Source organism: Halictus rubicundus, chromosome 8 (assembly GCF_050948215.1).
Source record: "Halictus rubicundus isolate RS-2024b chromosome 8, iyHalRubi1_principal, whole genome shotgun sequence".
Lineage (NCBI taxonomy): Eukaryota > Metazoa > Arthropoda > Insecta > Hymenoptera > Halictidae > Halictus > Halictus rubicundus.
The window spans coordinates 18451488-18469357 of NC_135156.1; the positions used below are offsets into that span (position 1 = coordinate 18451488).

General features: G+C 39.5%; 4 protein-coding genes across 10 annotated transcripts; 3 read left to right on the top strand and 1 right to left on the bottom strand.

Annotated features, from left to right (window-relative positions):
* The first annotated feature begins 658 nt into the window (after positions 1–658).
* Positions 659–3500, top strand: Med19 (mediator complex subunit 19). Of its 5 annotated transcripts, XM_076791637.1 has the most exons (6): positions 659–1231; positions 1289–1441; positions 1753–1983; positions 2057–2213; positions 2301–2400; positions 2495–3500. In XM_076791637.1, the coding sequence occupies exons 3-6, from the start codon at positions 1797–1799 to the stop codon at positions 2777–2779; spliced, it is 729 nt and encodes a 242-aa protein (XP_076647752.1). In that variant the 5' UTR covers positions 659–1231; positions 1289–1441; positions 1753–1796; the 3' UTR covers positions 2780–3500. The 5 variants fall into 5 exon arrangements, with proteins under 5 accessions (XP_076647752.1, XP_076647750.1, XP_076647751.1 ...); XM_076791635.1 differs by having other exon boundaries at positions 659–1441; XM_076791636.1 differs by lacking the exon at positions 1289–1441.
* Positions 3501–3804: 304 nt separating this feature from the next.
* On the top strand, positions 3805–9820 carry LOC143356625 (uncharacterized). Of its 3 annotated transcripts, XM_076792481.1 has the most exons (9): positions 3806–3954; positions 4764–4788; positions 4939–5132; positions 5235–5307; positions 6572–6603; positions 8107–8240; positions 8321–8667; positions 9120–9422; positions 9503–9820. In XM_076792481.1, exons 1-9 carry the CDS (start codon positions 3942–3944, stop codon positions 9540–9542), a joined length of 1161 nt encoding a protein of 386 aa, XP_076648596.1. In that variant the 5' UTR covers positions 3806–3941; the 3' UTR covers positions 9543–9820. The 3 variants fall into 3 exon arrangements, with proteins under 3 accessions (XP_076648595.1, XP_076648596.1, XP_076648594.1); XM_076792480.1 differs by having other exon boundaries at positions 3805–3954; positions 4764–5132; positions 6575–6603; XM_076792479.1 differs by having other exon boundaries at positions 4764–5132.
* Positions 9821–9914: 94 nt separating this feature from the next.
* Bi-1 (Bax Inhibitor-1) lies at positions 9915–12340 on the bottom strand. Its single transcript, XM_076792482.1, has 4 exons — positions 12094–12340; positions 11117–11418; positions 10373–10698; positions 9915–10296 (listed from the first exon to the last, which is right to left on the bottom strand). The coding sequence occupies exons 1-4, from the start codon at positions 12138–12140 to the stop codon at positions 10255–10257; spliced, it is 717 nt and encodes a 238-aa protein (XP_076648597.1). The 5' UTR covers positions 12141–12340; the 3' UTR covers positions 9915–10254.
* A 2664-nt stretch (positions 12341–15004) lies between these two features.
* On the top strand, positions 15005–17830 carry LOC143356155 (uncharacterized). Its single transcript, XM_076791612.1, has 8 exons — positions 15005–15816; positions 15889–16120; positions 16212–16309; positions 16381–16572; positions 16664–16791; positions 16873–17074; positions 17149–17417; positions 17535–17830. Exons 1-8 carry the CDS (start codon positions 15583–15585, stop codon positions 17725–17727), a joined length of 1548 nt encoding a protein of 515 aa, XP_076647727.1. The 5' UTR covers positions 15005–15582; the 3' UTR covers positions 17728–17830.
* The last annotated feature ends 40 nt before the right edge of the window (positions 17831–17870 follow it).

The following is a 17870-nucleotide window of genomic DNA, read 5'->3' on the forward strand; positions in this document are numbered from 1 at the left end:
CTGGTCCAGGCTAAATAGATAGTGCAGGTTCTGGTCCAGGCTAAAAATATGATGCCGGTTCTGGTTCAGGCTAAAAAGATGATGCAGGTTCTGATCCAGGCTAAAAATTAGACTAGGGGGCAGCACTATACCGGGGACACTAAAATCCCGAGCGTGAGCACTCTCATTTCCTCTCTGGTTATATTCTTGGCTTGTAATATAATTTTAATTATTTGTATAAATAATTAAGATCGGTCTCTAATCTTACATTAATTGCCTTCGTTTGATTTTTATCTATGAAAAGAAAACACTTAAATCACTTTTAAATGTATAGTTCGACAAAAGAACTATACATATTGGACCACAAAGGTGGTCAGGTTTATGCTTGCATATATCGTTCACATATAAATTGATTCAAATGTACATCGTTTGAAAGGAAAGCTTACATTTATATTGAATGTAAGTTTGCTTAGTATTTCCTTGTTTATTGTCGTGTCTATGCAAGTTAACGGTTGGACCTCGTGTCTTACATATTCTTCATTCATTCATTCGAATGAATCGGAGCAAGTATCGCAACCGATTGTAGATCTGTGTTAATCTACTCACTTCTGACAAATAACTAAATGAGAACTATGTAGGTTTACATTTTTTTATATTATAGAGATTATTGCATTTTCACACTACCTTCTATATGAGTGCCGGATAAATTTGCATCAGATAGTTTTGACAATTATGTCTAAAATTGAATCGAAAGATGTATTGAAAACGCACCTAAAATCAACGTTTCAGTATCTGCGGGTATCTGCCGATATGGACAAAAATAGATTTCACGTTTGCGAAAAGATTCGATGAGACAATTCAGCCAAGGATAAAATGCTTAAATCGTTTTTCGCTCGTCTTTTCGATTAGCACTAATTAAATAAGAAACGCTACACGTCGCGAGCACGTTTATTTCACGATGCATCTAACTCTGTTGTATGCGGTTTCTTATCTACATCCCTGATTCCGTACATGTACATGTCTCAATCTAGAAGTCCGATGCCTACTTTTTAAAGTGTAAGCTATCGAATGTGCGTGGTGTGTGACGTCTAAAAACGGGAGAGAAACAGGACATAAAAATTTGTAAATCGATCAGTGCTTCGGTAAGGGATGAACTCGAGAGGGAGGGTTTGTTGGTTAACGGAGATACCCAAAGAACTAATGGATTTAAATGAATTGATGTACACGGACCCGTCTAGACGTATTCATATCAGTATGTACTTCACCGTGAACCGTAACATCGTACGATTTTGATTGATTTCTACCTTAGAGACACAGAACACCACTGCTCGTGATGCCTTGCTACCGACAACGATCGTTTTTCCCTTTACACGAACTGTAACCTACGAACGAGTGATACGATCAAGATGTTCACGAAACGATCAATTGGCACCTCGATCAATTCACGGACGAGGAAATTCCGGTGACGATCGTTATCTTGTTTCATATAAATATACGTAAAATGTTTCCTAGAAAATTACACATGTAAATTCGACGAAATTCCAAGATACATCTCGAGTATTCGACTGTTCTTCTGATTGTATAACTTATCGAATTATGTATCCCCGTTACAATTGTGTTGCATGGTGCCTGTACACAAAAATAGAAGACTTATGTGTTTACCGTGCGTCGCTGTAGTAGCACCGAGCTGTTCTCAGATGCTTTAGCAAAGCACAAACGCTCGTCGAATTTTTTAGAGGATACTCTAACCGTCTTGTTTGTGCTCTATATCAGAGCTGATTAATTGTAGTGAAGGTGCCATGAAGTAAAATCAAAGGATGATGATGGGCGATCAGTTTCGTAGCAAAGTGGAGCAATATTCGCCAAAGTCGTCACCCAGGGGAGCGCGTTCCCCTGTTGTTTCGCGTCAGGATTCGACGGGGACCCTCAAAACAACCATATCCCTGGGAAAGAATCCTTCGATCGTGCATAGCGGGCCTTTTTACTTGATGAAGGAGCCCCCTGGTATGTAGCTCGTTTCAAAACTAAAATAGATGTAACACCACGATATTGTCTAATCGATTCTCTTATTTTACAGGAGAAAGCGACCTTACAGGGGCAAGAAATTTAATGAACTATTATGGTCTGGAACATTCTTATAGTAAATTTAGTGGAAAGAAACTCAAGGAACAACTCTCTTCTTTTTTACCGACTCTACCTGGAATCATAGACAGACCCGGTCATTTAGATAACAGGTATATCTATTAGCAGAACGAGTTACGCTAGAGTGTACAAACATCTGAAACATGTACAGTAGAGATCAAAGTACTTCTGCTTTTCAGTTCGTTGAGATCCGTCATAGAAAAGCCTCCGATCGTCGGGAAAGAGTTACTACCACTGACCAGCGTTCAATTGGCTGGTTTTCGCCTACATCCTGGACCTGTAAGTAAACGATTCGATTGGGAAACAGTTGGTTAGATTAACAAAGCAAAATAATTCAGAATAAGAGAGTAAAGAGAATGTTGTGTGTTTGCAGTTACCGGAGCAGTATCGTTACGTGAATCAAGCTCCACAAAGAAAGCACAAGAACAAACATAAAAAGCATAAACACAAGCCTGGCGAAGTACCTAGTGGTCAAGAAGCAACAACAACGGACATCGGTGGTTCGGACACTCACGAGAAGAAGCATAAGAAACAAAAAAGACACGACGAAGAGAAAGAAGCCAGAAAGAAACGTAAGAAAGAAAAGAAAAGAAAAAAACAGAAACACAGCCCCGAACATACTGGAGGATTAACACCGTCTCAACATTCCAATTCGTGATCTTTAATTCTACCTTTTCTGTTTGTACCAAACCTTCGACCCGGCGTTGATCTTTGCGGGCACAATTGATTTCTTCCCTTCTAAACGATTAAGAACGCGCGTACACGAACAATTTTGTGCGAGTAAAGTGGTATCTTTCACGGAAGTTCTGTTGAATCGTAAGTTAACGCCCGGTTTTCATAGACTCGTTCACTTTGTTGTCGTACATTTTGAAACGACGATGCCCGATCTTCAACGATAACTGTGGAATCCTTTTCTTACGGCAATTGTACACTACCAATAATGTAATATAGACTCGAGACTGTGTAAAATGTATGCGTTTCACACATGTACGTACGGGGTATATGTGCGCCGCAATTTACCATTTAACCCATCAAGACCATTGATTTTTTGCGACAAGAAAAGGAAAAGAAGTGTTCGAGATTATAGATCTTTATAAGCGTATTGTAAAGAAGTTGAGCATCTTGATGAGTTAATAGGATATAGATTTGAATCGTTAGCATAAACAAAGAGTATTGTTACTCTTCGTGTAAATATATATATCGAAAAGACGGTAAGGAGAAACAAATAACACTGCATCGAGGACCGTGTTTTGTAATAACGACTATCATCAATCCGCAGTGTATTTTGTTCGCGAAATAAGACCAAAATTATACGTTGCACTGAAAACTTAAGTTAAGTGTAGTATTATGATACGAAAATAAAAAATTCTTAAATTGAAGTATCGTTCTTTCTTATTTCTGTTCTTCTCGAAAGTTTGAAAACTGAAAGCGAACAATGAAGATTTGCGGTACACTACATAATAGGCACATACTATACATTGTGTGTATATATATATATATATATATGTATAACAGATAAAACGAAACTATAAGCACAGACGAGTTATAAGGATCCTATACCTCGTCTGTGCTATAAGTGTAACAAGAAATTCAAATTTGTAAGCGGTACTACTACGATAATCAATTGAAGGAACTAGTGGTACAACAACGCCATCTGAGAGGCATTCGCTTCCGTTGTTACCGTACAACATCCGGTAGTAAAACGCCGAGTTGAACCATTGAATTCGAGTCGTTTGGAATCGTCGTTGGAAAGTCGCTCGATTCCCGCCATTACGTGCTTTTTCTACCGTGTAGCGATTCGATTACCGGAGGAAGGCACGATGACGGACACCCGTAAGTAAAAAAGAATACAGAAACATTATATTCGAAGCCGTGATAAACGTTTCGTCAACAAATTATTCGTATTCGCCGAGAAATCGCTCTTTATCAAGAGAACTCGTCTCGAATAGACAATTTATTTCGTCGGTGTTTGTGCGATCGCCACGTCTCATAGTTAATGTAATCGTATGATTGATTAAAGCTTTTGATTTCACGCTAGACAATTCGAAGAAACAGATCGAATAAAATACTATCAACCGATGGAGAAAAGCAGAACAATTATAGTAGTCTCGTCGCTATGTGTCTACGTATGAGATTTATTGATCGGCGTTTCAAGCGTCTCATCTCATTTTTCTACTCCATTTTGTTACTCGATTTACAGATATATCTATATATACATCTATATAGTCATATCCGCTCAATTCAGTTTAATTTCTGCTCCGTTTAATACATAGCAATCAATTCATATCAACAGACACAACTTAATACGATTCGATATAAGAGAGAGCATGGTCATGGAAAACTGTGTATATGCATAATTTTTTCTTCTCTATGCAGTTCAAAAATTTACTGCAATTGCAGCTATTTTAATACCCTTTGTATGTATAGCTTGCCGAATCAATTAACTCCCTGGAATAGAATTTTTGTGTTATTCAGTGGTATTAAGCAAATTTACTTTAGAAACAAAAGGGACTTGATTACTTCGGTTTGCTAATAGCTCCTTCACAAATGTATCGTAATATAAATATAAAAGCGATTCAAGATTTATAGACGTTCATATAATTTCTTTTACGGATTCTGAGACGTTCGATCATTTATTTCAGAATATTCAAACTACCAGCAACAGGGGTACAATCAGTACAGCCAGCCACCACCTACCGGTGGCCAGGATACCTCGTATCCGCCGCCTTCTAGCGGTGGTGGCAGCTATAATCAGTATAGTCAACCTCCACCAAATACTGGAAGCAACTATAGCAGTTACAACAGTTACAATTCCAGCGGTGGGCAAGAATACAGTCAGCCGCCGAATCAAAACAGTTACAACCAGAACAATTACGGAAGTGGAGGTGGTTCTGGAAATAATAGCGGCAGTAGTGGCAGTTATAGTGGAAGTTATGGACATGGAGGTGGAGGAGGAGGAGGAGGCAGTGGTGGTTATAACCGCAATAACTCTGGCGGAGGCTATGGTGGAGGTATGGAAAATAATTAAAACCACTTTGAATATGATCGCAAAGAAATACACGGGGTATCGCACGAACAGAAAATATAAACAAAATAAACATATATTTATGTAGGCCAAGGAGGAGGTGGTGGCAGTAGATATGGCGATCGCGGGGGATACAATGACCGCTCCGGCGGTGGTTACAAGTAAGTATATTTCTTTATATTACATTTGTACACATAAAAAAAAATGAGAGAAAGAAAAAAAAGAAACGACGAAGCAGGGAAAGTTGTAAGACCCGTGAGAGAGTTATGATTAACGACGCGATACTGATCGGTGGTAAGGTAATACATTCATTGAATTAATCAAGGTATGAAATGAAGTTCTAATGACAATATTGAACAATTTGTCTCTTTGCAAATGGATTTATGCCCTCTGGGCGTTAATATGTTTGAAGTGTGCCTACAGGTTTAACACACAGGTATAACTGGTAAAGGTAAAAACAGGTTGTATATGACAAATGACGTAAAAATGGTTATATAGTGTGTGATACGTTCCGATTTCGTATTTATTACAATAAGTAAAGCACGATACGTCGTACGTATCGAGGTGTTTCGCAACACAAGCGTACCTGTAACGCAGTGTAACACTGCCACTGGGGCCACTGTTGTTCAAGTATTATTATCTTAGGGTTATTGAAATCGACTAGACAATTTAAAGACGTTCGAAAGTTTTGCAAGAGATTGCGGTTACTCGTGTAATTCGAGAAGATATAATTTCTAAGTTGAAATTTTAACGATTACATTTGCAGTAGACGTTTGCCTCTCATACGTTCCGATTATTCCTTATTTTTCATTGCTACACGTCAAATATACCTTTCGTTTTTTTTCCTTCAAGTGTGTAATTTGCTCGATTGTTCTCTTCTGTTCGCTAAAAATCAAAATATATCTCAACGGTAATCTCTTATCGATAAACTTACACATGCAATAGATGCGAATGTGTTTGTGTGTTTTTATATATATATATATATATATATATATATATATATATATATATATATGTATAATATGTATATATACATGCATACATACATACATTTACATATACATGTACGCATATATCCGATGCGTATAGGCATATAATAATGTTTAATAGAAGATTGTTTTGACCATTTTGTCGCGGGTAAAGTGATATAATGATACCTTTACGGAATGCACTGCTATGATCTTGGTTTTTTCTCGTTATTACTGCAATGTCTAGGTAATTTTGTGCATGCCGGACGCGACCGACTAACACGACGATAGACGCGACTCTTATCCTCCTAGTATTAAGATAATATGACTACAGACATTTAGACAGTAGGTGCATCAAGAAGAGAGGTGGCGAGCAGCATTTGATTCGCCATGCATCGATCGATCGATCAGTCTGTCCATGAGTCAACTCATTGGTATATCTGCTTCTGTGTTTTAGCAGTGGCGGTGGCCGTGGTGGTTATAACAAAGGTAAATGCACCAGACTGTCTGTACGAGTCTGGTGCTATTCAAGCTTTCACTCTAATATTTACAATCTAAATACTCGGTTACTTGTATTATATGAAAGGGCTGCTCTGCAACATTGTTAGGAGTGTATAGTTCTCTCTGACCAATCATGTGTAGTCAGAAATTGTTCAATGCACCGTGTAGAAAAAGAAAAAGGAGAGTCGTTACCATAATGTTATCTGCAGCAATTGTGAAAGCTGCTTTCTTTGATCACCAATTGCTTTTTTCCATAATAAACGATAAACGTTTGTCGTCCCAACGATTAGCAAAATTTTCTGTTCGAAGGTAAACTGCGTTATATTCTGTGGTGTATATTGCATTATGTTATAGCGTACTATCACACCTGTATAAATATAGTCGTCCGTTCAAAAGAAAAAACGCGCTATGCGCTTGACAATGTTACAGCTCCCAGGGAGTATTATACAATAGCTTTACACCGAAGTTACATGTACTTTCTCATCAGCATTCGTGCTGCTTAGACGGAACAATGCTTTGAAACGAGTGTCGGGAAACAAAATCTTACAAAAGGCAGCTGGTGAACTGAATACCTATCCCAAATCGGTTGAGGCTTCCCCGAAAGAATGTTTCCTAGGGAGAAGATGAGGGTGACAATAATGTTGCAGCCCTTTTGTATGCTAAGCTGCAACCTTGTGTTCTCTACATATCGTTATATGCTACTAAGATTGTCAGGGCAATGAGTACTAATAATACTTTCGTTAATGCACGGGTCAAAAAGAAAGAATAAAAGTATAAATATATAAATATTTATATATATATATTTACACATATATGTGTGTATCGTAAAAGTCGGTAACTTTGAACAATGAAGGTGTTTACAAGTGTTCTATGAGTATAACAGAAATACTTGTGAATCGACAACGTAACAAATCTCTAAAAAGATTTCTAGAAGAAGTATGTGTAAGCAGGCCAGACAAAATTCAATGTATTCATGGGGTGTACAACAAATGTCACGGTAAAACATTGTATGTTTCTAGACATACATGAATTTGCGAGAAAAAAAAAAGAATGATACGTATATGCGTGTACATAGCAAAAGAGGAATTCTTTTCTCTGGGGAATGAAGACGATCGAAAATAAAACTTCAGTTGTTTCATTTGTTAGAACGGATTAGAAGTTTTAAGTGTGCTGGTCATTCCTCAAGGAGAAAGAGGTGCTGCAAAGTATTTGCATATTTCATGCGGTCGAGAATGTACTCCCGAAATGTTCAGGTGTAATCACAAAATCGATTAAGAAAATCAGCTTTCGATCGCGAAACGGATGATTAGAAAAATTCGATACTCGCCCAGGGTGTAAATTGATTTTGCTATATTTTTTAACCCGACACAAAAAGTTTTCCACTTGTTAGTTTAGATTCGAGTAGGTTTAGGGACAAGTAGATTTGCAAGTATTATTTCTACCTCGAAGAGTGTGGTGCCAGATCGGTTCTTAACTCTGATCATATTACAGGGGGCTACGGTGACCGTGGTGGTGGCAACGATGGAATGGTTACACAAGAAGATACTATATTTGTATCTGGTATGGATCCATCTATCTCCGAGGAAGAAATTTGCCAACACTTTGGAGCTATTGGTATAATCAAAGTGAGTACATTCTCATACAATGTTGTTGCTTGAGCAAAAATATCAGAATACTTACACGTTGCTCGTCCTCTGTTTTGTAGCATGACAAACGAACCGGCAAGCCAAAAGTGTGGATGTATAAAGACAAAAACACGGGCAAATCAAAGGGCGAAGCCACCGTCACTTACGACGACCAGAACGCTGCGCGTTCGGCGATAAGCTGGTTTGATGGGAAGGAGTTCAAAGGACGTACTATCAAAGTACAGATTGCCCAGCATAAAAGCAATTGGCAAGGCAACCGCACCGGTGGGAGCCGCGGCGGTGGTGGCCGAGGCCGAGGAGGTGGTGGTTTCGGCGGACGCGGGGGTGGCGGTGACAGAGATGACCATCACCGTGGAGGCGGTGACGATAGACGCGGTGACGGTGGTGGCCGTGGAGCCGACTGGAGGTACATTTTTCTCCGTTATGATAACTCCTCCGTGGCGTGTCTCGTATATTAAGGAAAACACAATGTGTCGATATATGTGAAAACTGCCTGAGGGTGTACATTTTTTCCACATATATCGAGACCAGAGAGGAAATGAGAGTGCTCACGCTCGGGGTTTTAGTGTCCCCACATTTCTGCATCATCTTTTTAGCCTGGAACAGAACCTCCATCAACTTTTTAGCTTTGACCAGAACCTGCATCATCTTTTAGGCTGTATCAGAGCCTCTTTTAACATAGAAGTAGCACCCACTCTGGCATTATTAAGAATCCGCTGCTAATGATGCAGGTTCTGGTTCAGGCTAAAAAGATGACTCTTGAGACTCGTGAGAACTCTCATTTCCTCTCTGTCGAGACATTACTGTATTCGGTACTTACAACGTAACGCTCACCGTGTTCTTTTTATGTTTGAACAGATGTCCGAATCCCGAGTGCGGTAACACTAATTTCTCTTGGAGAGCCCAGTGCAACCTGTGTAAAAGTTTGAAACCGGAAGGCGCCGGTGGTGGCGGTGGCGGTGGAGGTGGTGGTGGCGGTGGTGGTGGCGGCAGCGGCGGCGGCGGAGGAAGAGGCAATCGTGGTGGTGATAGAGGTGGTCGAGGAGGGTTCAGAAGCGACAGGGGTGGTCGCGGAGGCGATAGGGGTGGCAGAGGCGGATTCCGCGGTGGAGATAGGGGAGGACGTGGCGGTCGTGGAGGCCCGATGAGAGGAGGTGGCGGGTAAGTACTTGCAATCGTGCATATTAATAGATACCGAAGGTAAAACGGAAGGAGTTTTAAATTGTTGTTTTATGTTTCAGACGAGGAGACAGAGACAGGGATCGTCAACGTCCTTATTAAACGTATCGAAAAAGTGATTGTTTAAGATCACTAAATCCGACATACTGTACACATTTTGTACACAGTTTCGACGTAATGTACATTAATCGCCCTTAACACAGTGAAGTCATGTGTTACCGACTCCATTATCATCGATTTGTTTCCTCGTACATTTTTTATATTCATGAAGATCGATGCGTGGACGCGTACTTTGTGTTTTATATATGCGCATGTAAATGATGATACATATAATCGTACGTGTAAAGTTACGTTTTAATAAATAAGACTTTTGCCCCCTACTCTTTCTGTGTTCGTGGTCCTACAACTCCTTGCCACGTGTCTCTTCCCGTGTCGCGTCGCGTCGGTTTCCGCAAGAATGAAAGAAATCGTAGGAACGCTGGGAAATTTTGTTTATTGAAAGATAAAAATATAGTACAATAAATTTATATCTATGTATGTATACACGTATATAAATCTAGTAGATAATACATAATTGAAAAAAGAAGTGACAAAACTAAGTAATCCGAAATAAATACAATGCGTTTTTATGACCAACGCCCTCCTAAAAATTTTTCGACGTAGTGAATAAGCTTTAGTATTACGTTAAGTTCACTTTACCGTAGTAAATATATGTCTTACATATGGATAGATTAGATGAAGACCTCTAGTTTATGGATTTTACTTGAATGGTATGATATTTTACATTTTTTTTGTTTTCTCCTCTCACTCCTCTTTAATCTTTACGTTTTTCTTTACGTTGTTTTGCTGCTAATTCCTGCAATACATTCGAATAATTAGTAAATCTCGCAACCAAAATGATGTTTTCCACCTTGCTCTTTTCACCTGCTCACCTTTTGCGTAAGGATGACGAGGAGATGACGGAAAATACCAATGAAGTCCATGAAAAGATCCAGAGAGTGCAAAATGAAGTCTTTGCTGCCCATGTGGAATTTCTCGATGATCGACTGGGTATCGTAGAGTACGAAGCCGCACATTAGGAATAATCCACCATACAACTGAGCTTGGTAGAAGATCGTCCAACGGAGGAAGAGATTGGCGAACGAGAACAGGACCATGATGTTCAGCAAGCTAAGTAGCATACCGCCCAGGTACAGCCATTGTCCTCTTTCAGCCAGAAGAGAGGAGATGCTGAACGATACGAATATGATGGTTGTTCCTGAAACAATATTCTTTTAGTATTTCAAGCATTGAGAAATATTCCATGTTTGCAGCATTGTTTAAGTTTTATTATTTTTTCTCACTCTTCTCACTCGTTATCGTGTAAAATGTACGTAATTTTACAGAAGCAAAGGAAAAACAAAATAAGTAACGCTTGCAGACCGCTTAGCCTGTGACTCAGTCACAATGACTGATGCTGAGCGACTGTTTGTTTACACGTACAATCGCAAACGATAAGGCTAAGGGAGAAAGAAATCTGTTTCTTTGATATGGAGTTCAGCCTTGAGCCAATCGCTGAAAACCTAATATCTTATAAGAGTTGTAAAAATCGTGTCAGAATTGTTAATATTTTGTGCTGATTGTTCTGTTGCTTTGGAAAAAAGGTAACAAATAAAAAAATTCCTCTGACAACTCACCTACTAGCGCAGTGACTATAATGCTTGGGTCAACGGCAACAACCATTCGACATAGGGGATGTAGTCCAAGCCCTAGCATAAACGCGATTCCCAGCAGATAGCCAAGTCGCAGTTTCTGGTTCTTTCCATTGTCCGGTGTGCAGACCAGAGCAAGGAGTAACCCTATGCCGATGAGGTTGGTAAGCAGGCTAGCCTGCAGCAGCTCCGTGTACGGGTGGACGTAGGCTCCAATGGCAGCAGACACTGTCGCCAGGGACACACACCCGTAAACATTTTTCAGGTGTTGTCTGACTGGTGCATCACTGTGAACAAAAAAAAATCAACAATTACCTCAATAGGTATTACTGCTTAGCTGTAACACGCAAAAAAAAATATATGTATATATAAATATATATATTTATGTGTGGGTATATATATATATATATATATATATATATATATATATATATATACACATATATTTCTTTAACATTAAGTGGATCAGCGTAAAAGATCGGATGAAAAATAAAATCGTGCTGAGATTTCAACGATCATATGGGTTTATGAATATTCGCGAGACACATCATGATGACTGTGCTGTTAAACGAAAGTTTCGCCGTGTGAAATATCTCCAGCAGATCCAAGTTTCGGAATCTATGTGAACGATTGAAGGTCGTGCAACATAGTGACAACGCAGATAAGGAAAAACGCATATCACGATAATTAATTTTATTCGAAACGTAATACGAAATTGCTAGAGGGATTTTCCGTTCTTTTTTTCATACAGGAAACGCAGTTGTAACGCTGTACGAGTTACATCATCGTTATCGTCGACTTTCGAAAACGCGAGCGAGAAGATGAAACGACTTGAACAGGCAGATGATTCGAGTTACTGTTGAAACGAGAAAAGCGCGACATCATTAGCAACGATGCTGTTGTTCGGCAAGGAGACACGTATTCGTAACGAATGTTTCGGACCATTTGGTGGATCTACTTACAGTCTGTGCGAGAACGAATTAACGAAAGTATTTAACACCGACGCCATAATTTCGCAGGTTGATTAGGCTAGTGGCACTGTCGATTAACACGATCCGTGGTGCGCTGTTGTTATCTGCTCGTATAAAACAGGAATAATCATGAACCCTTGAAGTAGTTCCCCTTTTGTGGACACGTCAGTGATATTTCTATGCGTAAATTTCGTCGGCACTTCCGATTGGTCGACGCGCCCCTTAAAATTTCACGGAACGTCAGCTTTCGCCTTACGGAGACGGGAGATTGGCCGTTCTGTGTGCTAGACAAAGAACGAGCACAACTTTGCACGACTGTGGCGACACCTTATCAGATTCTCGTCGCAATTACAGGTTACAGGGCTACAAACAGACAACAACAGATTCGCGATTCTCGCAAGCACTCGCAGTTTCCCAGTTTCCCAAATTATTTCTTTCGATATCGAAATATCGATCACTTGGAATATATGTACATATATAGTAAAACCTGGTAAAACCAGAGAGGAAATGAGAGTGCTCACGCCCGGGATTTTAGTGTCCCCGGTATAGTGCTGTCACCTAGTCTAATTTTTAGCCTGGACCAGAACCTGCATCATCTTACCTCCATCATTAGCAGCGGATTCCAAATAATGACAGAGTGGATGCTACTTCTATGTTAAAAGAGGCTCTTCTATGTAGGCTTTTATACAGCCTAAAAGATGATGCAGGTTCTAATACAGGCTAAAAAGGTGATTCGTGTTAGTGTTCAGGATTCCTCCGTTGGGTGGCGCCACACACAATGTCCGGTATTTTTTTTTTTTTTTATTTTTATTTAAATAAGCTTTAGGCCAGATCTGGCCCATAAGCAGTCATACATATTTTAACAAAGAACTTCGCCTTGATATAACATATTTATCGATTGCTATTATAACTATATCTAATAACATTTCGTTTTGGTATTGCATTGTTTCCTAAATCTATTAAGGCTATATCTTATTGCTTACGTATTGCTAAGACTATTGCACCGACTTAAGGTAACTAATTGTTATCACAGACGGATTGTTATTTGGTTCAGAAACCGATTGGCAGAGGTGCTGACATCAGTCTTGTGATCACATGTGCTTATCACTAATATTTACACATGAATCTTGTTATTGTTACAAAAATGATTAATAATATTAAGGGCTTTAATATTTAGTTTTTTCAAGATAGTATCAATTTCTCCTGGAGGGATATTGCAAGTTCTTTGAAGCTGTCGATTCATTTCCCGTCTTCCTTCAGATCGCAGAGGACACTCCCATAAAAGGTGGTCTATATTTTGTGTCGGGTTAGAGCACTCACATATGGAGTCCGGAACTATATTAAACCTTTCAAGTGATTCCCGCGTGTTGACATGGTTGGTTCTCATCCTGCCAAATCTAACTATTAATTCTCTGGAAAGGTCGAGTCCGCTGTACCAGGGTTTTTTCTGCGATTTGAAAAATTTCTGCCAGTATAGCGTTCCTTTACTGTAAAATATAGATATTAATTTGTCCGTGAAATCTTTCCACATTTCTTCCTTGTACCTCTCTCTAAAGTCAGTATAGGGAATCTTGTGGAGAGGAGAGTGGGTGATTTGGGTGGCTTCTTTAGCAAGTCGGTCGGCTATTTCATTACCACGAATCCCACAATGATGTGTATCCTAATTTTGTGTATTTGACGGTGGTCCATTCCATGGATGATTCGTCTGAAGACGGTTGTTTGGACGCCATGATGGCGACGCTAAGGCCCTGGGCCTCACGGGCCCAGGTATCTAATGAACTCTCCTCTTGAAACACTGTTGCCCAGAACACAACTATTTGAGGATATACTCAAACAAGATAATAAGATGCAAAATACAAGGTTTACTAGCGTATCTCAACTAATATTGACTAAATATCTCAACACAGTTCAAAAACGACGCGTCCCCCGGAGCCGTCCGTCAGTGGAGCGTCAACCTACCGTAATTGCACAATGTCCGGTAAAATCTGCAAACAGCGCTATTCCTCGTAGTGGCGAAACGCCCAAGCTTGTAGTCGATTAGTGTTCAGGATTCCTCCACTGGGTGGCGCCACACATAATGTCCGACAAAATCTGCAAACAGCGCCATTACCTCGTAGTGGCAAAACACCCAAGCTGGTAGCCGATCAGTTTTCGGGTTTCCACCGCCAGGTGACGCTGGCGGTATAATGTTGTAGGAGTGTAATATATTTCTCCAAATAAAAGACGTGTTATCTCTTTCAGTATTTACTTTAATCTGAAGCAATTTGTTATGTAAATAATTTTTGTTGGTAGGGAAACCAAAAACAAAATAAATGTTAACAACTATATATAAACAAATTAATCGATACAGAAATCTACATTATCTACAACCGCCGCAATGTCGGTTACTCGGTCGGTAACGTTTGGCTAACAGTTTGTGCGTTTTGCCGCTACGGTTTAGTGGCGCTATTTATAGATTTTCAGGAGCACATGATTCCTGCCACTTATTTCACTACCCCTTATGGGAATATCGGCAAGAATCATTTGTTGTGTTCTTTAGGAGTTGGTAGAGAGGAAATGAGAGTGCTCACGCCCGGGATTTTAGTGTCCCCGGTATAGTGCTGCCTCCTAGTCTAATTTTGAGCCTGAACCAGAACCTACATCGTTAGCTCTTCTATGTAGGCGCTAATCCAGCCTAAAAGATGATGCAGGTTCTGTTCCAGGCTAAAAAGATGATGCAGAAATGTGGGGACACTAAAACCCCGAGCGTTTATAGCTGATTCTTCAAACGATTTCTCGAACAGTCACGACGATTCTTTTGTAAATGCGTTTACAGATAATAGTAATTGGCTATATAGAAGTGTTTGGTCCGCCAACGCAACGGTTATTATATGTAGGTACATGAATCAAAAATAAAAATTGCACAACGTCTAACCATACGGCAGTGTCTGCCAAGTTCTATCACAGACGAGTTATAAGGACTATCTCGTCGTCTCGTCCTATACCTCGTCTGTGGTTCTATGTAAGTACATACTGATTTTAAATGACAGTTTAAACAATTCAAATCGCCCGCCACAAAATCCGCTATGATTTTCTCGCCATCTTTCGTGGGAAACTATAATCACTGTTTTTCTATCGAGTCACTGTTAGGATTATATTTACATACCTAGGTAGGTCTATACCAGTACGATCTGCCAATTTCTACTTGACAGTTAAACTTTGAACCACAAATGTCCCGAACATTGAATTAAAATTGGCGCTTTCTGTCGGATTTGAATGAATTTGTATTTACGTCATACAGTTCTCTAGAATAACAATATGTGAATATAATTTATTTTGTCAGCCATATTGCTTTGAAAAACATTGCAAATCGAAGAATTCATTTTTCGAATTTCACGCGGTCAATATGTGAATTTCTCGCGGAATGTGAAAGTTTAGTCAAACATGTTGTAAAAGATGAAAATAAAACGCTTTGTTGACAAGTAAAAACTAACTTAAATCATGAAAGAAATGTTGACAAACCAAGCAAGCTCAGGATATGTGAACTCCTTTGTTAACAATAACGGAGACACCAATAGTAATAACGCAACGGAGAATAATTCGAGAAGATACGCTGTACTCAGTACCGAATGGATATCTACGATTGGAGAAGAATTAGGAATGCATCCTCTGTCCGATGCTCTATTAAAAAGACTGGCAGAGGATGCTTCGTATCGTCTCAGAGAAGTTCTGCATGTACAAAAATTTACTATTATCGAAACGTTACTTTAATAGCAGGGCAATTAAAATATGGAATCGTATTTTTAGAAATGCGTTACAAGACTGAAACATAGTAAGAGGAAACGTTTAACGTCTAACGATGTGAATGCTGTGATTACCAATCTATGCGATGTAGATCCCATAATGGGGGCATCGGAGTCGATGCCAGAATATCATACAGAGGCCAGAGTATTTGTTCCTAACGACCATATTGTTAATTTAGTACAAAAAATAAATGATCCTCTCAATATAGTACAAAACAATGTACCTTTCATTCAAGGTAAATTTTCTTCAAGATATGTTTGCACATTTCGCAGTTAGATAACCATTGATAATAATGTTACTCTTCTTTAACTTTTTTTTTTTAACAGAATCAGAAATATGCGACATGAGACTAACAGAAGCTCGCAACAATTATGCCAAGCGTGCGTTGAAGACATTGTTTAACGGATCTCAGAAAACGTTTCAGGTATACTATTTTTAAGTTTACGATAAAAAGTATAAATTGGGGCATCTCGATACATGTATACTTGCTTGCAGGTATTAATTAACGATTGCGCTACCAATGCTCATCTGGGCGGCGAAGGTGTAATAGACAAACTAATGTCGATCGCCAGATCGATGGTCATCTCGAATAACGCGCAGTACACGAGGGTGTCTACCAGAACATGCCAACTCATTATCTCTATAGCAAGTAACAGCGAAGCCGTTTACCCGTATCATTTAACATCGGTAATACCCTGCAGTAAGATCACATGAATTCTGATGGTTGATTCTGCGGAAAATCTGAATTGTCTCAGATCTTTAATGCTGTTCGTTATAGGTAGACAAATTGACTGAACTGCTGTTAGAATTACTCTTGGGCCAAAGTTTTATAAACCTGAATCTCGAGGCATTGTTTAAGGAATGCGCGCTTAAACTGATGCTTCGCTGGCCATCGGCTGCCGACAAGTAAGCGCAATTAACTTTATGGTTAATTGATCGCAATTACGATAGGTATATACTCTTATGTAAGTATAACATTTGTTAAAGGTATCTTCCAATATTAGAGAACGTATTATTGAAAGAAGAGAAGGAAAGCATCGACGGAGAGAAAAAAAGGTCAATGGCAATGGAATTACTAGCAAGTATTCAGCCTATAATATTTTTTCAACACGAGGCAGATTCGCCGCTTTCCGCCGAGAATGTCTTAAAATACGCTCCACCTGGTTCAGCCTTGTGGCAAAGGATAGCTGTATGTACACGACATTTTCTTGTTTCACTGTGTTTCATTTCATTGTTCAATATCAACGCACATTTTAATTTCAGCTCGCTATCTGCGCTCTGATCAAGTCTCAGTCTCATACCCTGGACATTACAGTTCTCATGGAACACTATGGAGACGCGTTACTGCCATACCTACCCGTCAATTACAGGAGCACCGTGAACGCGTTTAGAAAACCTACCTCTCTTCCAATTACTATTAAGAGCAAGATAAAGTACGTGAACGTCAGACCTATGCCACCTAACCGAATGTTGTGGGATCGACAGTCTGCGTTTCCTGATTCTACCTTGAGGGGCCCCAGACGAGAAATTAGGTGAATTCAAGATTTATAACATTCGGCCTGTTTTAAGTGTATCATCGTGCATCTATTTTGTTGGTTATTCATTACATATGGAAGTAATTGATGAATCTTGTTGCTCTGTAATTTTAGGTTCGCATTCGCCGGTGGACGTCCAGTTCCTCCGAGTAACTTGAGGCGCGTCAGTTTACGAGCAAATTACCAAATCTTGAGAAGCGAGCTCCAAGCAACGCTCGCTCTTGTCGCGTCGCGAAGACTACTGGTACTTAAAGACAAAAAGAGAAGATCCTTCGACGCTTACAGCCTCGTCTACGGCTGTCTGTAGATTTACCTCGAGCAGACATTATGGATGCTGTGCATCCGAACACGCGTTATTTAAACGATCATCTTTATTTTTACTTATCAACTCGGTAGTTTTAATACAAACAGAGTTGAGTTAAAAGAAAAACACAAATTCTGTCCGAGTAT